Source organism: Chroicocephalus ridibundus, chromosome 6, assembly GCF_963924245.1.
Source record: "Chroicocephalus ridibundus chromosome 6, bChrRid1.1, whole genome shotgun sequence".
Taxonomy (NCBI): Eukaryota; Metazoa; Chordata; class Aves; order Charadriiformes; family Laridae; genus Chroicocephalus; species Chroicocephalus ridibundus.
The window spans coordinates 6,670,088-6,691,810 of NC_086289.1; the positions used below are offsets into that span (position 1 = coordinate 6,670,088).

The 21,723-nt window shown below is 37.4% G+C and overlaps 1 protein-coding gene across 3 annotated transcripts; it reads left to right on the forward strand.

The window, feature by feature from the left end:
* On the forward strand, nt 1-21,403 carry TIAL1 (TIA1 cytotoxic granule associated RNA binding protein like 1). 3 transcript variants are annotated; one of them, XM_063337972.1, is made up of 12 exons: nt 1-308; nt 7,014-7,110; nt 10,229-10,378; nt 10,691-10,745; nt 11,056-11,143; nt 13,047-13,122; nt 15,612-15,720; nt 16,024-16,119; nt 16,205-16,289; nt 16,581-16,704; nt 17,182-17,321; nt 18,295-21,403. In XM_063337972.1, exons 1-12 carry the CDS (start codon nt 280-282, stop codon nt 18,410-18,412), a joined length of 1,167 nt encoding a protein of 388 aa, XP_063194042.1. In that variant the 5' UTR covers nt 1-279; the 3' UTR covers nt 18,413-21,403. The 3 variants fall into 3 exon arrangements, with proteins under 3 accessions (XP_063194042.1, XP_063194043.1, XP_063194044.1); XM_063337973.1 differs by having other exon boundaries at nt 2-308; nt 10,280-10,378; XM_063337974.1 differs by lacking the exons at nt 1-308; nt 7,014-7,110; nt 10,229-10,378; nt 10,691-10,745; nt 11,056-11,143 and adding an exon at nt 12,313-12,581.
* Nucleotides 21,404-21,723: the final 320 nt, after the last annotated feature.

Genomic DNA, 21,723 nt, shown 5'->3' on the forward strand with positions numbered 1-21,723 from the left:
GCGGGGACCGGGAAGGAGAATCCGGCCCGAAGAGGGAGCTGGGCCGGCGGGGCGCGGCTGCGCAGAGCGCGGCTTCCTGAGTGTCTGGTGGCGGCGGCCATTTTGTGGTGCTTCTTCCCTCTCCTGTTCGGGCTGCGGTGTCGGGACCTGGCGAGGGGGCGAGACGGAGCGGGGGGAGCCGGGGCCCTCACCCTCACCTTCCCTTCGCCTCCCTGCGCGGCGGAGCCCCCCTCCGGCGCTGCCCGCGGGTGCAGCTGAGAGCGGCGCTCGCCCACCATTATGGAAGACGACGGGCAGCCCAGGACCCTGTGAGTGGGGAGGGAGCGGCGGGGAGAGCCGGGGTGGGGGGCGCTCCGGGGGTGAGGAGCGAGGCCCAGCGGGCCCGGGGCGGAGAGGGCCGGGGCGCGGCGGGGAGCGGGATGCGCTCCCGGCGGCGTGCGGGGCCGGGCCGCGGCGGGGCCGGGGGGGTACGCGGCGAGCGGGGCCGGGGGGAGGGCCGCGGGGGTCCCGGGGGAGCGGAGCGGAGGGGTGGGGATGGGGAGGGACGGGGGGGAGCGGCGGGGGGAGGCTGGAGGCGGGGGGGCCCCGGGGAGAGCGCAGCAGCCCAGGCGGGGAGGGCGCAGAGGCTTGCGTTGCACCGATTCGGGGCGAAAATCGGGGGGGAAACGCAGCTGCTGCCGTGGTGTTGGCGGGGGGAGGGCGGGGGATGTGGCTGGGGACGGAGCCCCCGGTGCCCCGCCGGCGGGTACAGGTCTCTGCCGGGGCCGGGCCGCCCGTCCCCTTCCCGGCCTTAGGAAAGTTCTTTGTGCTCTCCCTGCGGCGGGTGGGATGGGGGACGCCGCAAAAGCGGGCGGGGGGGCGGGCAGGAGAGGGGAAAAAATCCCTTTTCCCTCCATTATTTCAGAGTGTGGTTCGGTAGCCGTCTCTTGGGCCCTGGCAAAAGAAATAACTGTGTGTTGGCCGCGTCTCTCTAGGCAGTGTTTGATCAGTTGGTGGCTGTCATCTGTTTTGTGTTTAAAAATATAAATCTGAGCTTTTTTTTTTGTTGTTGTTTTTGGTTGCTGTTGAGTTCTTTTCCACTCTGCAGGTATGGTTTTGATGAGTTTTCTTTGTCCTGTTGGCTTATATGAGGGGGCCAGTATGTGTGGTTAGGCACTTGAGATAATATAATTCTGCTGTTGATTATCTTAACGAGTTCCTAGATTTCCAGTTTCCAAAGGATGTTGCTACGTGCTGTATGAACAGTTGAGTGTTCGGGCCGCCCGTAGGAGAAACACAGCTCGAGACAGTGCGAATGAAATCTTTATCTATTTAGTTTTTGGGATAGTAGCAGCCTTCAGAAAGGCTTTCAAAGATAATTTGGATTGAAGGCAACTTAAAAGAAACTACTGAAAACAGAGTAAAAGATGTCTGAATTTTGTTTCCACTAACAAAATGATGACTTGGCATTTAAGGCTTTTCAAGCGAATTTGTGTATTTTCTCCTTCCTATGTCTGCAAAAGTTCTTTTAACTTGTTTATGGTGTAGTATAAGTACTTACTTAGTCCTTGCTCCCTGAGATGCATAGTTTAAATAAGCATATCTTAAATGCTTTTTGTGTTGACTACCCAGATGGTCTGAGTTTGCTTGGCCCTGATAGTGGATGTAGTTTTCTGAGCGTGAGAGGAGGGAAAAGGGCAAAGTTGCACAGCATTTTACTCAGTTTTATTTTCAAGGTTCCTCTCTTCCCGATTGGCTCCTCTCTTTCTAAATAAGTGCTGTATCTAGACTAAGTTTTAAAACGTTCTTTTACTGCTAACAAGTGGGTGGTTCTTACTAACGCATCCATCGATGACCTGACTTAGCCCATAGTCGCTGACAAGGAAAATATTACATTTGTACTAAGATGTCTGAAATAGCATCTCTACAGCTGCCCAAGATGTTTTATTTCATACATGTGACTCTCTGTTTAATTTGTCAAACTAACAAACAGCATATACATTAATTTCCTAGTAGTTTTGTAGTAACCACAGTCATGTAGGGTTACTTTCCTGTAATTATTTGAGGGCTTTTTTCATAGAACACAAAAATTCTGCTGTAGCGTTTCATGCGTCTCCTTTTTGCCCCTACTTTATCTTTAAATTGAGAATTGCAAGTTTTAAAGATTATTATCCTGGGTAGTACTTCTCATGTATAGTAGTTATTATCTCTCATTAAAATAAAACTCGCTGGCCCCCAAGAATAACCAATAATATTGTAGGTTGAACTCCTTGTTTTTGTTTGTTTGTTTGTTTTCTCGGGAGGTGGGGGGGTGTCAGTGAAGAACAAATGTTTCTGTAGCTGTTTGGCCATGTAGGAGTTTTCTTTTTTAACGCTTGCAAGAAATTTTTTTTTTTATTATAAAAAGAAAAACCTACCTAACCACTGCTCACCTAACGCTTGTGCCCATTTTAAATATCTCAGGAATAATAACTGTTTCTATTTGCAGTACTTACAGGTCTGTTATGTTGTTTTCAGTCATGATAGGTCAGTCATGAACCTCTTAAGAATTCAAAATATTTTCTGAGGCTTAATATAGAAAACAGGCACCATTTGCATTTTTATTTCTCACATTTCATAACTCGTAGGCCTTTATAGAAATGTGGAGAGTAACATTCAGTATTTTCTGCCAAAAAGTTTTCCTTACTGCTCTAAACAATTTGAAGGTAACTTGAGAAAGGGGGGCCTTTTTGTAGGATTTGTCACCCCCCTCAATTCAAATGGGATATAGAAAATTCACAACGTGTAATTTTTTGAGCTGGTCCTAAAATGAGCTGTGGGCTTCTGAATTAGTTTTTTTATAGAACACTTGAAAGCTTTGTTTTCTGTGAGTACTGTCAGATGTCCTTCCATCACAAGCTGTATCAAAGTCCTTTTTCTACTTTAAAATGAAAACCAGACTATTAGAAACGTAGTATGTTGCTAACGTTATTGGCTGTTACTGGTAACTGGAAGAAAAGTTCCAAATTTGTATATTCTTCTTATAAATGGTTTTAGAAAAAAAACTTCATGAGCAGTCACTGAATACCTACAAGTTGTTGTATCATTAGCTGTGGGATATTCTAAGTGTGGTGGAATTTGGATGGGGTGCAGAAGTAGGACTTCAACTGTGAACTGGATTCACTTCTCTTATACTTCCTTTCAGTAGAGGAATATTGTCTGCTAGGAGAGTCTACAGACTGGATTTTTCTTGGTATCCTTTTCTTCCCAGTAGCTCACTAGCACCAGGCAGAGATGCTACTAGAATTTCTGTGGGCTTTCCACCACATCAGTGACCTTATTGCTTATCATGCTTTCTTCATTTAAATGTGGAATCTGCCGTTCCTTGCATGTTGTCTGTATGACTGTGAAAACATATTTACTCTTTCCTCCAAGTAGTGTGTAGGGGACTTTTGTGGACTTAAAAGCAGTGGCTGTAAATGTCCCTGTCTTCCTTACCTGTCTAGGATACAATGAAAACCTGTTTACCTTCACAAAGAGGATTTTCTTGTTCAAGCTGAAGAGTTTAATTCTAAAACTCATTACTTGCTGATATGCACTTCTTTTATTCTTCAGATAATTTTACAAGATCTCTGAATTTCAAGCACAGTTTTCCTATTCTTTGTGTTGTCAGCAGCATTCAAAAGTGTAAAATATTGAAATTTATATCAGGAGATATATATACGGTTGAGGGTTGGGTTTTTTTTCCCCCTGTGTGCTTATTAATTGGTATTTAAGTGCTTCAGACTTTCAGAAGGGAACAAACACTATTGCCTGTATGCAAAAAGCCCCAACTTTTGCTGCCCTGTCACATTAACCAGGACAACAGCCTATAAAAGTATAGTAAGTGCTTTTTTTCTGTAGGGTTTTATAATTTTTTAAGAAGTTTGAATAATATATCCTTTAGAATGTAACAAACCAAAAAGATTGAAATACCATGCAATGGCATGTTAAAAGCCATGTGTTTTCTTTAGGTGTGGTTCTGCTTATTTTGATTTCATGAAGTAGAATAGAAAATACCGTGTTATGTTATATCATGTATAAATGGAGCTAGAAAGGGGAAAACTGGGTGCACCAATGGGCTGGTGCTGCGTGGCAGGTGATTAGCATCAGCTGAGGAAGGTTTGTGTTTCCAGAAAGGTAAGGTTTCTGTTCCTAATGTGTTGAATATATTTCTCTCCTTAGTTATACAGTGTTCAAACATTTTACACTGAAGATGTTCGCTTGTATGTTGTGGGTTTTTTTGTCATCTTTAACTGTACTGAAGGAGGTAATGTTACTGCAACCTACTTTACTTGAAGACATGAAAGTAACGATCAAGTCTGATTTTTTTTTTTTAGTGTATTGTTTCAAATTTGTAGAGTTTTGCATTCCCATATTTTACATGCAGTTCAAGAGATTTGGGTCTCTGTGAATGTTGCCCTTGTTACACGAACCTTTTATTGTGAAGTATTGCCAGCGTGTGTATTACTCAGGCTTCAGAGTGTTTGCAACTTGTGAAAAGTATTAATGCCTTCTGACTGTGGTAGTATTACACATCAAGGCAGTATTTATCATACACGTTTAGAGAATTAATGGACCATTAGGACCTTACATCCCGTTTGAATCTAGCAATTACGTAGTCTAGAATTACACTGCTGATTTTTATGAAGACGCGACCTGTTTCATAGCTAAGGTTCATGATGCAACGTTCCCACTCACAGCTATCTTGATGAAGACATAGTGGTATTGGAGAAGCACCTAGTATCTCTTCGAGCAATCAGTGTAATTTGTCTTACCTTAATTGAATAGGTTTCTAAGGAATGTCTTTTCTTGGCTTTTTTTTGTCAGACCAAGAGGAATTCTTCAGGTTGCTTTTCAGAGTTCTTGCATTTCCAAAGTACATACTAATACTATGCAGAAGGGGCTGAGGTTTTGGTTTTCTGTACTGTTAATTGTACTCCTTATTGTATCTGATTTTGCAGTAGAAATAAATAATGTTAATAAGACTTCACTGTGTTTAATTTTATGTCAGTGCTACCACATAGGTGCTTATATCCGTATGCTGTTAAGGCATGGTGTTAACTAATACGGGTCTACAACATACAGAGGAAACAAGTACTAGTAGTAAGTTCACAGCAGTACTGACACTTTATGTGGGAATTCCTACTGGTGGTTATATTTTCCATCTGATTTTAGTAGTATCTGCAAAGGTTACTATTTCCATTTAAAACTATTAGTGATTTACAATTTAATCTTGGTGAATGATTAACAAAAATTTAGTCAGGGTTTCAGAAGGAAGGTGTGGATAAATGTTTAACTGTGAGGTTTTCAGAATAGAGAATTGCAAAGTCGGTGTGGTGTGCAATTTGTAAGACCTGTAGTGGGTCTTGCAGGATTCTGCAATTTTTAACTTCTTTACTGAAATGCTTCATAACAATACAGGCAGCAAACGTATCTTCTATTAATGACTTCTATTAATTCATATGTATTTAGTAAGAAAGTAATGAGTACGTGAAAGCTTTTAATGGATGTTTCTATATTGAGGTGATGTGATGTATAAGAAACTCACTTTGCATCTTGCGTAGCATTGAAGTCCTGACTGAGGAAGCGCAGAGCTGTTTCATAGTTGCTGTTATTCTTTCAACGTAAACAAAAATCTGTTGATATCATTGTGTGGTGTTCAGATGAAAACAAATAGTCTCCATTTTAATTTTGCTGAAGCTAGGTGAAAGTCCAGCTGTCAAACACAGAAATGGCTTTTCAAAATATCATAGGGATGCCCGTTAAGCAAAAGAAGTGTGCACTTAAGTTGCTGTACTCGGAAGAATTTGGTTTATGCGTAGACTAAGAAATGCTGGTTCTCATTTGTGTTTGCTGAGGTGTATTAACAGCTCAGACTGACTTTAGTTTGCTGTATTATGACATTCTATAATAGATCAGAGTGAAATGAATAAAACGTATGTTATTTCAACAGCTAAATCACAAAAGTTTTGCTCCTGTTAGTGGCTGCATTTGAATACTTTGTCTTGACAGGCTTATTTGTAAAGATAGTGACTGTCCCCGTGCTGATGACTTTTGAGTTCTGTTGCTGTGACAAGCCTTTCTTTTAGTGGATCACTTTGTTTACAGTTAGATTACAAATCAGTTGCTTTCTTTTTTTTTTTAAAGAATTCAGTTTTGCATGCATGACTCTTTCTCATCCATCTCTGTGACCTGGTTTTACTTTTTGTGAGTGTAAAACGTAGCAGGGTATCTAGAAGTAGTTCTAAAAGTCTGTTACTAGATTTCTGGCTATCTGGGCAGTCTAGGACTCGATCTAAACTTGATAGGTATTTCAAAACTTGGAATTATTTGTACAGTTTTATAAATAAAAAAAATCAGGAAGTATGGGTGATACTAAAGACTGCCAGAATTTTGGGGAGTTTTACAGAGGTGGTAGCTGTTGAGATAGATTCTGTGTGGAGCATTCCTACGGCATAATGCCACATCAGTTGCGTTGCCTATCAGTGAGTGGGCTGGTTTTCCGAATGTTCAGGAAAACAGAAGAATTGAGTTGGTCGCTTGCAAGGCAGCACAATTCCCGTCTGAGTTCCTACTACTGAACTAATAGGAGTTAGATGCGGGTTCATACCCAAATTCAGAAGTAGTCTTGATTAGATGCTCAGCGGGAAGGGAAACTTAAAACATCTTTGCCTGGTTGGTTGCTTGTTCTATCCAACATTCTTGAGCCATTTTCTTCCTGCTTTTGACATTTCTCTGCCAAAGAAATGACTGGCACTAGATATCGGTGTCCAGTATTATGTCTGAATCAAGCTTTGTGTTCTCAGTTGTGCGGCCAACTTTATAATTTAGAAACCTCATGAGTGCTGCATTAAAACTGTATCGTGAAATAATTTGTAAATAGTATCTTTAAGATACTTGGGATATTTAAAGGGAGATTTTTCATAGTCATTTAAGACTTTAAAATCATAATAACATTTGAAAAGATGAAAATTTCTGGTTTAAAATGTTCGTTTTTTTGTTTCCTTGTGTAGCTATGTAGGAAACCTCTCCAGAGATGTGACTGAAGTTCTTATACTTCAGTTGTTCAGCCAGATTGGACCATGCAAAAGCTGTAAAATGATAACAGAGGTAAGGCCTTCCGCATCCAGGGGGGTAGCAAATAATAACGTAACTTAAAATAAAGTTGTGCAAAATTAATGGAGTTGGGGGCTTCTTTTGACATGACTGGTAGTGGTTTTTTTTCGGTTGATTGTGTTTGGCTTTGGGGATGACTTTGCAGAAGAGACCTGTTGTTGTGTACAGTCCTGTACTTTTGCCTTTTTACCAGTTGATGATGAGATTCCACTTTATTTAAAAGATTGTTACCCTCTCTTTTCAGAACCACGTTGTTCTGATTATCAGAAACCTTATTGTTTCAAGTGTTATTCATGCCTGTTTTGTACTTTTTTCACTTTATTTGAACATCAGCCTCAGTAATTCTTTTCCCTCTCCAATAAATGTTTCTTCGCTGTGGATGAAAAGTAAAAAATCCTTCAAAATAAGTTTTGTTCTTCCTGAGCCTCTTCTGAGCCAGTGCAAATAGCTCTGCACCTTTCTGTTCTTAAATTATTTTTTTTCTTGAAACAAAGTGACAAAATTTCCATAGTATTCCAGATAAGGTCTTTTGTACAAAGTGTTGGTAAGTATTAATACTTTCTTCTCTCCGTTGTAAGTACTCTGATACGTTTAGGGTTGGTAGCCATTTCTGTGATCTTGTTGACATATCCTAGGCAACTTCTTGCTCCATGATGTTTTTCCTTCCTTCTTCATTTATAACAGATAAACTTTGAGCACGCAGGGACTAATCGAAACTTTTGCTAGGTTTAAACTTTGGTTCTTTAACTCTGTTTTTCTTTATGCTGTTCCTACTTCTTACTACTTCTTATGCTTTCTACTAACTTGTAATGACAGATTTCCTGAGTACAGTGACATTATTTCTTTGTCAAGATTGTTAATGAAAGTATTAAAAGGCAAGTCTTGCTACCAGACTTCTATAGGAACACTAAAGCTCCTCTTTGGACACTAGTAGCTCCTCTGTGGTCTTTTCCTTTCAATGTGACACACTGCTTTTTTGGGGTTTAGCTGCTTATTATCCCCCTGATGCTTGTTTAATCACTCTCATCTTTGTCTTAACTAATAATTTCCCATGGGGCACTTCATGAAAACTTTTTAGTGAAGATAAGAGCTCTGCCACATTTTCTATAAGTTTATTGGAGGAAGATAACTACACAGAAGGATAACAGAGCACAGTTATTAGTTTTTCTGAAAAAACAGTTTTGATTGTCATACACGCTTCAGAAATAAGGTCCTGCTGTTCCTGGCTTTGGCTGATTGAGAGCTATTAACCATCAGTTTGATTTCTGGAGAACCAGATGAGAAATTCCAGCACTCGTTTTACCTTGATTTAGGCTTTGTGGTTTTAAGATTTTTTTTAAATAACTGTAGAACTAACCAGTGAGACGCCTTTATGAAATAAGTAGATAAACAAAAAGCTACTCGCAGCTATATTCAGTCCTCGGGAGGTGACCGCACTGGGCTGACCTTAGCACCTGTCACCAAGCAGTCACTGCGCGCAGGTTGGATTCTCGGCTGGAGCTGGCCTGCAGCTACGGCGCTTTTAACTGTCAAAGTACCCGTCCCTGCTCTCCATCCTTCTAGTCACTGTGGTGTGAACTTTCATAGGCACCGAGTTGCATTTAAGTGAATCTTACCTGTCCATTGAGAGGCTCTTCTCACGTTCAGACAAGTTCTTAGTGCTAAAGAAGACCTCCTCACAATCTGAAGGTGCACTTCAGTTGAGGCAAAAATGCACTAAATCTTCTAAGGCCTTAAATGGGTTTCCCAAATCTTGTTTTCATTGCAGCAGGAAAGTAGAATGGGGTGGGGGGTCAATTAAAGCTTACTGTTTTGGGGCATCTGGAGTGAATTTGCTTTTAGAGCACTTCATGGCTGTTGTGAGTTAAAGTCCTTTTTTTTTTTTATGATCCCAGATACATTTTCTCTTGTCTGTTCATTTTGCATCAGTTAGCAATAGCTAGTACTGACTGTTTAAAAGGATGGCTTCAGACAACTTAATCATTTTAGGTATATAAAGGACTTGTGATCAGTTCAGCTATTAGATCTTAATAGCTTCCCTTTTCAGCTGTAGACAGAACTATGTTTGAAGATGTACAGTCCAGTTTGATGGGGCAGAATTAGAATTTCGTTGTCCATGTAAGCGTGTATGAGTTTTCAGAACTTAAACAGTAAAACTGGTAAAGGCCTGCTCTTACCTTGTGTTAGAGCTGCGTCCTTCCAGACGGGGGGGAGGTTCATATCCAGTAATACTGATGCCAAAGCAGTTTCTTAATGTGCTAGACCATTCCCTGTCCAGGCAAGAAATAATTTGTTTAGTTTACTATTAATGTTTATCATCTTTTGGTCCATGTACATGCAGAGTAGTTAATGTAGATATTTTGGTGTAAGGCTCTAGTTTTTATACTCATTACATCTTTTAGGCAGATTAAATCCAATGTTAAAGCTGGCATTCTAATCATCACTTCCACTTGATCAAATTTTCTGAAAACTTTTACGTTCTTTACACTTAATACTCTGGTACATTTAATACTTCAGTGAACTTTGTTTCTCAGTTAGTATTTTTGATGGTGATTCGATAGGCATCCTACAAAAACAGGTTATAGCCATGATTTAACAGAGTAACAAGCAATTGATCAATATCTTTTTTCCCTCAGTCAGACTACTTTGAGTCCGTTTAAAGGGCTGTTTCCCAGTTGCTGGGTATAACGTTTTTCACTTGAGACTGAGAACATGCAGCTTTTAGGCTGCTGTCTGCTAGTGATTTTCAGACAAAAGGAAAGACTTCTTAAGTAGGAGGAGATAGAAGATTGGCAAAAATGTATCTGGGGAACAAACTTCTCAAGCTTTGAGTATATATATGAGGCAGAAGACCATTTTTATTCTTCTCTCCATTCTTCCACTTTTTTCCTCACTTCTATCCAGTCTGCACATCGCTTTTCTGGTAGTTGAATTATTTTTAGTTCAGTAAACTTAAATCACACTTCAGAAATTGCTAGACCTTTAATAAAAAGTCCATCTTAATAATTCTTGCATTTAAGTGTAATGTCAAAGGCTGTTTCATAAATCTAATGCAAATCGTTCTTAAAGTTTCTAGCTATAAGTAATATATTTTCCTGGATTTTCTTCTCAGCAACCCGATAGCAGAAGGGTCAACTCTTCTGTTGGATTTTCTGTTTTGCAGCATACAAGCAATGACCCTTATTGCTTTGTGGAATTTTATGAACACAGAGATGCAGCTGCTGCATTAGCTGCTATGAATGGGAGAAAAATTTTGGGAAAGGTAAGTTGCTTACATTGTAATCTTAGATTTAAGGAATATAGGTGTGTGTAAAAATATTAATAACTGTGGGGCATTCATTTTGTTGAAGGTGTTTACCAAAGTTAAATATTGTTAGAATAATCTTTTAAAAATATTGATTTTTTAAAAAGTAAGTCTTGTTTAGGAAACACATTGTTTGTGATGTTCTAATTATGACAGTGTTTTACATTGAATGATGATTTGTAAACATTGACAGTTGTAACGCACCCCTGAATGAACTTATAAAATGTAAGACTTTTGTGGATTTATACTAAATCTTGTACTTATTTTCAGGAGGTCAAAGTAAACTGGGCAACAACACCAAGTAGCCAGAAAAAAGATACATCCAGTAAGTAAAGTAATGGCACAGTATCACTTCTACACAAATACTTCACAACGTGGTAATAATTTGTTGTAAATGCATTTAAACATAACTTTTCTCCTTCCCATCTTGTGTTTAATAGAATCTTGCAAACTAATTCTTCTGTTTCTGCTTTACAACTGGGGAAACTGGAGTGGACAGATTAAATTGCTGCTGCTCATCAAATGGAATCCTGGGCGTTCCTGGTTCCCAGTGCTGTGTGCAGAGCATCACTTTCTCAGGAGTTGAAATTTTAGATAGCAGTTAAATATTTGATTAGTAAATTATTTATTTTCAGATCACTTCCATGTGTTCGTTGGGGATTTAAGTCCAGAAATAACAACAGAAGACATCAAGTCAGCATTTGCTCCTTTTGGTAAAATATCGTAAGTATCATAATAAACATTTCCAATATCGGTTAGAAAATATGACAGTGATAATTTGTTTCTGAGTTGAAATGTTATTTATTATCTTTCTAGATAATTTTTCTGATGTTAATTTCCTTGTGTTGGGTGGGTGGTAAAGAGGGATTATTGTTTCATCTCAGTATCTATATCGTGATTGTAAATACAGTAATGTAATTGTGCTCCGGTTTCGCTGAAAGCAATGTGCTTTTAACCTAATTTATATGCTAATGTCCGTCAACTTTTTATTAAAATTTAATTACTGTTCCTAAGTGTGACCTTTTTATTGTTCAGAATGTGTACAGAGTAGTGACTTGACAACTGGTATATGTTGCGTCCCCAGTGTATTTTGTATGCAGTCATACTGTGTTTCATAGGCAGTATGGAAAACTGGGCAATTAGAATATAATTTTATGAAGCAGCTGGTTGAGTAACTCGAACACTTTGAAAAAAGCTAATACTTACGAGACTGAAATCTACTTTTTTGGATGATAACAGGGGATGAATTAAGATTATAATATTTAAATGAAAGAGTGGTGGATTTACAATATGTGCACATTTCTACCAGTTAAGAGAATGTTTCTTTAAACTTCTCACAGATAATTCAGGTGATACTAAATCACCTGTTGCTTTAATTGAACATTACAAGAATCCTTGTGAGTGCTAAAGTATGTATGCCCGTAAGAGTACTGCTACTAAAATAGTCTGTTAATATTCTATCAGTTTATCGTTATAAAAAACTTTCAAAGTTGCACATGAACGTTTTTGTACTACTTTACAGGAATAGATTTCTAAGAACAAAATTCTTATTTTTCTCTTGTTCTGTACGCATATTTTTAAATGAATCATAAATCTTATTTCTTACCTCTGCTATTTTGTTTACTTTGCTTTTTGTCTCTTTATGTGGTAAGTAGTACTGTTTTAAAAATCAATTTAAAGAGAATAATTCAGGTTTCTGTTTCTCAATCTATATTTATACCTGAGACCTGCAGTTTTTCTAAAGTCCAAGTCACAATTAAAAGTAATAGCATTCTGGTTATTTTGCAGAATTGCTCATAAGAATGGACAGGATCTTGAAGGCTAACTGCAAGGAACTGTGCACACTGGAACTCAGTTGTAGATTTTTTCTCATTTCTATTTATTCTTATTATACATTATTTATATATACATATTTTAGTATTTACATTTTAACATTCTATATTCAGTGCAGTTCTATATTTCCAATCATTTTAACTTACTCACTAAAATTTCTGTGTAAATTTGTTGTTTTCGTACTGGTGTGCTTAGCATTGTTGTTAGTTTTATTCTCCTTTCTTAAATTTCTGAAAATGTCAATTTTTCAAAATTTACAGCTACCCAAACTCCAAAATGATGGTAGAGAATTGACCAAGAAAAATAAAGAAATCTGTTAACAGGCCATGTATGCCTTTTAATTCCTATTTTTTCCTCTTTTTCGATTTTTTAATATTTCATATATTTTGTATCACTAGGCAGAAGACATTTAACTATTTAGAAAATGCATGGTAAATTAGATAGAATTGTTACAGTAATTTATAGAACAGTAAACCTTAGAGGACCCTAGCCAATAGACTATTAGAAAAGGAAATTTTGTTTCTCTTATACTTCAAATTTGAACATTCTAGTTTTAGCCAGTATAGGTTATGTGGATAGGTTGCATGTTTATTACATGTTATTTTTTTTGTCCTACTGCTTTTTTCTAACAGGTAAAGAAGCAATAGGGAGAGTTCAGGAATGACTGTAGTTTTAGGGCTAACTGAATTTATAAGAAAAAATTATGCTCACAATACAGTGTGTGTGGTTCCTTTTAGTTTTTATTTTGCAGGTTATTAATATTACCCTCATATAGCTGTGCTTCTTTTCACAGGGATGCACGGGTAGTTAAAGATATGGCAACTGGAAAGTCAAAAGGCTATGGTTTTGTATCTTTTTATAACAAACTGGTGAGTAAGATTTAAAACTTCTAGTTTTGTCTCTTTGTTTATATATTTATTATGTATCAGATGACGCTTAGGAAAAGATGATTCTGGCGAGTGACTAGTATCCCCTTCTGATACAGATATTAAAAATGTTATTTGTAGAATTTAATCACAACAGTAATGATAAAAATCAGATAAGTAATGCTATGCCCTACTATTTATAGCAATACAATTGACTTAACAAATAATTCTTGGCAATTTGGAAGTTAAAGATTTGGCAGCCTAAGAAATTTGTGAAAATTAATTGGAAAATTGAGCTGTATGTGTTTAGAGGTATGTTAAGGACAACATGGGGAAACTGTGTAAACAGTTTTCCTTAAATATTTTGCACAGAAAAAACACACCCAGTTCAGGCTTTTAGACGTATAAGTGTGTGTGTGTGTGGTCATAGGTCCTACGTGTCAAGGCTCCACCTTCTGTACCAGTTATCTGGAGCTGAATCTTAATCAGAAGAAAAAGCTGGAATTTCTTTTCTTCAGATTTACAAGTGCTATAAGATAATATCATTGAATGCCTTTTTTTAGTGTCATTTTTCCACTTGCACTTTGTTTACTTGTGTTGCAGCTCAGACAAGAGGAATAGATGTCTTATTTCCTTGTACCCCTCTTCCCTTATCATACGGTTGTGTTTGCTTTCTGTGACCGTAGGGGAAATGTTATAACAGTCACATGGAATGCAAGTTACTGGATTCTTTTAAGACTGAGCCATAAAAACTCCCATTTAAAGTCTGTATTCATTTTACAAAATGAATGGGTGAATTCTAAATGTAATACTAAAAAGTACTTCTAAAATTTATGTCCTGAGTGCTGTTCATTCAAACAGCAGCTGCACCTACCGGGTTACGGCACGACCATCCGGAGCTGGTAGCGTAAGGCCTGTTTTTCAGAATTTATCGTCATCCCCCATAGATTTGGGGAAGCGAGACTTAGGGTACTCCAGCCTGAGGTCTTAATGCACACCATGGTTATGAGAAAGTTAAACTCCTACACTGAAATGGAACAGTTATGGCATGGGCTCTGTTCCATTTTTGTCATAGCTATGATCCTCAAGACTGGCAGCAAGATTCATTAGAGCTAGTTTCCTTTCCTAGTCAGTTGTTATGTTTTGGGACCAAGGGTACTTGATTAAGTTCAGACTTTTTTATTGTCTGGTGGTTTGTTTTTGTCTTTTAGGTCTGGGGTTTTTTTTCTGTATTGGTCATCTCTCATAATTTCTTTTTTGTATTTATGTATTGTCTTAAAAATGAGCATTCTGTTTCATTAAAACTTAGGAGGATCAAGGTTCTGAGTGATTTGAGTTTGAGTCTGTTACAGCATTGTCCTGCTTCACACTGAAGGCTTCCAGCGAGCTGCTCACCTTTAACTTGTCCACATGTTCTCTTTGTCCCTTGTGCTTGGCGTTTTCTGTCTTAAGCTTTGTGCCCTTGGAAAAGCATTTCAAACATACATACTATTTCAAATTGAGTGGGGAAAAAATAGCTTCTTGCAAGTGTCAGCAAACTTATCCCTTCCTTACTAGATGTGAACTTAAAGATTGTCTTCTAATTCATGCTCAAGATAAGTTAAGCCATGTGGGACTCTCGTGTGTGTGTGTGTGTGTTTTTTTAATACAATGACCTCAATATTTAGAGAACTTCCAAAGGAATCTGTGCTCAGACATATATCACGTGCCTCCAGAGGGCAGACGAGAGGATGGGACAGGGCTGGGAGGGTACGCAAATAATAAATAAAAGAAAACTTAGATGCTCAATCTATTTGTATCTCAGCGTTACAGTTTCTTAGTAACTACCATTTAGCTTTCCCAGAACATAGGATTTTTCTACCTAAACTGTGCCTATTATGTTGAGTGCATATTAAGATTCTGAAAAAACACATTCAGATCTTGTTATACAATGTCTTTTGCAAACACATACTGCATGATGTAAGTGTTACTTGGGATGCATCTGAGAACTTTTTCAGTGAGGGGTTTTGATGGTTAAAAAGTCTTTCCTGACTTTTCATTTGTTACTATTAAATATACCTTTGCGTATTGTATTTTTAATACAGTCAGTTGGCAAAATACTTTGATTTAAAAAAAAAATAATTAAAATTATAGTATTTTTATTTCAGTAACTGCCTCTGCCATCTGTATGACCATTATACTTTGGGCAGTCTTCAGATATTCTAATACAGATGCTTGTTGTGTAAAGGTAGAATATGTATGATTGTCGTTGGCTTCTAACCCATGTGTAGAAAAGGGCTGTGGGAGCATGGTTGTATCAAATGACTTGTGAGGGCCTTCTCCGATTGCCTTCGTGGGACTTCTTTTTTGACTGCTCACTGTGGTTGTTCAGAATTTGATACAGTTTTACTGGTTTTGTTAAAAGAATTAACTTTCTTTTTTAGAAGTAGACTTGTACGTACCGTACTTATTGTTTGGATGTGTTATAATAATCTTTATTTTAATCTCCTTAGGATGCAGAAAATGCTATTGTACACATGGGAGGCCAGTGGTTGGGAGGCCGTCAGATCAGAACTAACTGGGCAACACGGAAACCACCAGCCCCCAAAAGTACACAAGAAAGTAAGACCTTTGTGTAATGTTATGTTGTGCTTGCTCTCTTGTGCGTCATTGTTCAATGGAGGAGTAGAAAATAGTGTTGCCAAAATCATGTCACTTAATTACATGTCTAGCTTGACTTCCAGATCTTAAAGAATAGATTTTTTTGGTATATTATATCAATGTAATGATGGCATTACTGGTCTATCATAAAATACTGAATGTATTTGTTAAAATGTGGAATTCATACTTGTGTATAAGGTAAGTGTCTTGGACTCTGTGGTTACTGTTAGCCTACTGCTTAAAAACAACCTTCTGTCTTTATAGATAATACAAAACAATTGAGATTTGAAGATGTAGTAAATCAGTCAAGTCCAAAAAATTGTACTGTGTACTGTGGAGGAATTGCCTCTGGGCTAACAGGTATGATTTGGTTTGTTGTTTTTTTATTACTGAATCTTTTTGGATACCAAGGTAGTTCCTAACTCAGAAACATTGTATGTTGTAGATCAACTTATGAGACAGACTTTTTCACCATTTGGACAGATTATGGAAATAAGGGTGTTTCCCGAAAAAGGTTACTCGTTTGTCAGGTATGGACAAAGAAAAATAAAATCTGTGATTTTGTGAATGCAGTAATGTTTCGTCTTTCTGTAATATCACTTGCTTGAACTTCTGCTGATACAGTAAAGGCTGTCACCATATGTTCATAGAAATATTTGGAACTTTTAAAAGTGCACACCGATCTTTTTACTTGAGAAGATGAATATCTGTGAAAGCAGGTCTTTTTCTCTGGATTTCCTGTATGTATGTAGTTACTGTTTTTTAGCAATCAGGTGAAAGTACTACAAAGCATAACACTAATTTGTTTTTACGTTCTTTAGATTTTCAACCCATGAAAGTGCAGCACACGCTATTGTTTCAGTTAATGGAACCACAATTGAAGGACATGTTGTTAAATGTTATTGGGGTAAAGAGTCCCCTGATATGACTAAAAACTTCCAACAGGTAACTGCACTTTAACCTTTTCATTGTATTACAGAAGCAATTGTGTATGTACCTGTAATGCCTTCCCAGTTACAAGAGCTAAATTTTGTGGTAGAGTTCTTATGAAATTCCATGTTCTGTCTCAGTTATGTTCCAGTTGTTCATCAAATTGGGCTAGTGATTTTGATGGAGTATCTGTTACTGTCTTCTGGATGTGATTCAAGATAGGGAGAAACTTTGAGGTAACGCTGATTCTTGCTAGTTCACCAACTGCAGACTAGGTGACTATCCAGTGAAATATTCTTTGGTCTTTCAAACGCAAATGTGTTTTTCAGTACAAGGATCTAATTAAGTCACAGTGATGTCTTATTTTTCTGATCTCATTATTGCTTATTGTAGCCCTGTAATTGATATAGCCAAAAATGTTGCCTTCAGCAGGACAAAAGGAACATAATCCATCTCTGGAACCTGAAGTACAATGAATTATTCTCTCCTTAGGTGGATTACAGTCAGTGGGGGCAATGGAGCCAAGTATATGGAAATCCACAGCAGTATGGGCAATATATGGCTAATGGGTGGCAAGTACCATCATATGGAATGTATGGCCAAGCATGGAATCAACAGGGTTTTGGAGTAGAGTGAGTAATTGCATTTAATTTTTTTCAGAATATTCCAAGAATATTATATCTCTGAGTTTCAGGCTCATTTGGTTCAAGGATTGCACAAGGTTTCAAGCCTTAGGTGGACCCCTATGTGCTTAAAGCTTATGTTTAATGATTTCCATGGACCAAGTAAGGGGGCAAGTTGCTCTGACCGGTACTTGACCACACATCATGCATTTTATGTGTATGGGTGTTTTGAGACCAAAGGCACAAAGACCACCTTCTATGGTAGAATTTTGGATGGTGATTTTGTCTGATACCTAAAAATTTTTTGGATTCTGACTTGAGGTAGTGAATACTGGAGAGTCTGAGCCAGGGAGCCCAGGTATTTACCTAAAAGGTTCATAACCCTGGGGAGAAGAAACTCCATACTGATGGTTTCGCTTGTGCGGTTTCAGAATTTGGTTGGGCTTTTAATACTTGATGTCTTGAAGACTGAAGTCTTAACAACACCTTCTTGTTCGAACATTCTTTTAAAATAACTTACTTGTTTGCATAATTCTTCATTATCTCTTGCCAATTAAACATATTAACCCTGATAAACCTGTCACTGGCATTCCTGCCAATTAGGCGATGGGAATTTTTTGCATTTCTGCATCACTGATGTCGATTTACAGCCACCTGCGTATGTACATGCCTTTGGAGGTGGTTGTCATATGCAACTAGTAGCCAAAGTTTGTGGGGCTTTTTGTTGTTCTTTATTCTTAAAAAGCTTGTGATATTTTCAAGAATCACATGTTGTAGCACTTAACCTGAATTACTCATTAAAGAAGAAGTAAAGAGAAGAAGAAATTGTTCTATTTTGGTATTAACAGTACTGTAGAAAGGATGGTTTTATGTTCTCTTCTTTTTAGTCTGTTGTCTTGTAAATAATTTGACTAGCTTGCATGATTATTTTCCTTTTTTTTTTTCCTTTTTTTTTTTTTTAACCATCGTGTTTCTTTTTAAGCCAATCTCCATCTGCTGCCTGGATGGGTGGATTTGGTGCTCAACCTGCCCAGGGACAAGGTGCTCCTGTAATACCTAACCAAGCTGGATATGGTATGGCAAGCTACCAAACACAGTGAGCTGGGACTCTGTTTAAAAGTGTGTATTTCATGATAGGCTGCAGTTTCCAGTGACATTCTGAAGACTGGAATGTAGACAATGAAAAAAAGAAAATATTTATTTTAAAAATGGAAATGTTTGGAACCTTTAGCACAGCTTTGCTTTGGTGAAGGACACAAATGTCTTCTAGTTCTGCCTTTTTAAGTTTTTGTTCATGATGGATATGAACATGTTTTTCTTTGTGTACAAAAATTAAAAATAAAGTCAATAAAGACAATTCTGACTACAAATTTTGATATAGTAGGAGAAATGGCTAATGAATTTTAGGTTACCATTCCATTTTTTTTTTTTGTTCTGTCTTCAGTGTTTTATATCACTGTGCTTTTTAAGAGAAATGACGTTGAAAAACAACAAGTTGCTTTTAGTTGAACACACATCCTGAAATAAACTGTGGACCAATCATTACAACCTGCTAGACAGTATTGATTTTTCAAGAAACCTGTGGGCATAGCTCAGAAAGTATATGTAGGTCTTGGAATAATTTTTTAAAAAAATATTTAATTTTTCTACACACTTAAAGAGAACAGTCGGATACAAAGAATAGCTCAGTCTAAAATGAAAAACAGTACTGTCTGAGTAATTTCACGTAACTTTTACTGTCCACATTCAGGCACACATTAAAACTTTTCAGAGCTGGTTTGCTTATTAAGACTGTAGTAATTTGCATTTAATTTTGAGAAGTAAAAACGTTTTTGCAAGTATGTTGTTTGTATTCAGATCAGACAGTCATACTTGTGCTTTTACATAAAGTTTGAAGGCTACAAATTGTAAATATTTCATAATTACAGTGTTTCAAAAGCATGCTCAAACATAGAAGTAGCAATGTAATTATTCAAAGTAATACTTAATATACTCTACTGCTTTAAATGCAGTAGATTGACAAGAATGTGCAAGACTGACATTTCCAAAGTTGGCTATTATGTAAAGTTACATAAAGAACTATAACAAAGAGCCTTAATTTTAATTTCATAAATCTTTAATGCATCACCTTTTTGTCATTAGAAATACGAATTTTTTGCTTTACATTATTTGGTATGTAAATACCTTGGTTAACAACCTTGTAAACCTATTTCAAGGTTATTATAAGTTGTATAGTATCTTGAGTGTTTTGAAAAATCTTGATGTTTTTTAAGTCTAGAAATATTTTGCCCAAGAATTTTTTAACAAGATTGTTAAAAACATCTTATTTTAGAGAATATTCAATGTGCCATTTGGTAAATGGAGATGCAGTTGAAACAGTACACTGAGTTGTGACTTATTTTTAATTAAAGTTTTTGTCTTTATGGGTGGTTTGCATGTGATGAACCTGTACAGAGGCTGGGTTGTTTGTGTACTGAGTGTGTAAATGGATAAATCATGAAGATGTTTAAATGGTATACTTGGGTTATTTCTGAATTATTTTATGGATACATTGATATAAACTGCCTCAATAAATTTGAAGTTGAAAATGAATGTAAGTTAGATATAAGTACTGTGTCTTACCTGTGACAGCTAGGGGGTGCAAATGTTGCAGCTGTATACTGAAATACACTGAGGCAGGCACAGTTGGAAAAAAAAAAAAAAAAGTAGGATTTGCAGTGATAGTTCAGTGGAGCAAACTTGCATTTTAAAAGAAACAGAATTTTTGATTTTTAGAGATGATAGTTCTCAATGAATGTCTGAGCAACTGCGTATTTTCTCTCTTCTGTTTCTTACCGTGCAGGTGTTGCAAGTTAGAATAGAGTTTGAAATGGAAACTTGCAGTTTTGTTAAACCCAGCCAGGTTGTGCAAATAACTACACCTAACGCTGTAGCAAATCACATGAGGTTTTGTTCCTCCTCTTCTACTTGACATGCTAAAATAGTACCTTGACTTCTAGATCAGGTTGAAAGTGAGATATACTGGGAGAGCATTTTAGTCAGTTGGCTCAACTGTCCCCAGAGATACTTGTAACTCTGGGTGTCTGATGCATGCAATAATGACTGAAGTTAGTGTGGAACCATAAGTGCTTGTGATGACAGAATTGGCCCTTTATCTCTGTTTCTCCTTTATGGTATACGTAGTGTTTTTTTCGCTCGAGTTAGGGATCTTGTCTACAGGACTTATGTTTTTCTATAAATTTTGTATATATGTGTATATCTACGCGAGGATCGGCCTATACATTGTAGTTTGGAAAAAAAAAAGTCACAAACAAGTCTGCATTTTTGTTACACTTACCTGGTTTAAAAGAAAAATCACAAGTCGGTAGATATATGAATTGCAAGTTACTTTAGGATTTCTTAGACCTCACTTGAAATCTGGGGCTTCTACATAATTTTAGGTGTTTGACTATGTTCTGGATGCATGCTGGTATGTAAGCAGTATGTTCTTTAGGCGCTACTGAAGATTTAGATGATGCAAGTACATTGCCACATAAATGCCCATATAAATGGGTGTAAGATTAAGGCAGTGATCTTTCAGGTCTCAATGTGTAAAACCTTAAATCTGATTATTTAATATGCCTGCTGTAGAGCTGGGCCATACCTGACCTGTATTTCAGGGTGAAAGATAGGATATACTTTCTCATTTAAGTCTGTTGTCGTTGATTTTTATACAGCTTTTCTTTAATGGTGATATTTCTTCGCAGACTGCGCAAGGTATGGGAGTCTCCGATGTTCTTTAGTGTTTCTGTAGCACTGCGAGGAAGAGTTGTAATTTGGATTGCTTTCTACTCAGTAGCGTTCATAAATGCATCACCGACAGTTTTTTGGCACCAAAGAGCCTCTTGCACCATACTGCTTTTCTGAGTGACTGTTACACTGTTGTAATTTCTCTAACTACAGAAACCAACCACTACCTGACCCCTTACCACTAGGATTTGGATTTCAGAAAGCATTGATTCGTCATGGCTTAAGTTGATGCGTGCAACCTGAAGCAAGGTTGTAATCTGCATTTGCAGAAGCTGTTCAATAAAAGTGAAACATGATAAAGGGCTTATCCTGTATTGTCATCTGTCAGAACATTGTCCCTCTTTGCTGTAAAACTGACAACAGGCGTATAAGGCTGAACTTGTAAACTATGCACTTGCAATCGTGTAAAAGATGTTTTATTTAAAATTTTTCGTACAAAACCATTTTGTATTTTGCAGAGTTGCGGTAGTAAGGCTGTAAATCTAAGGTTACCTGTAGCTTTTCATCAGTCCTGCCTCCTTGTGTATGTTTGTTAACGTTGTTTTCAGGCATACTCCTCCTGTAGAACCTTCTTCCTTACTAAGATAACTTCATGAGACAGTTATTCACTGTATCGGAACTG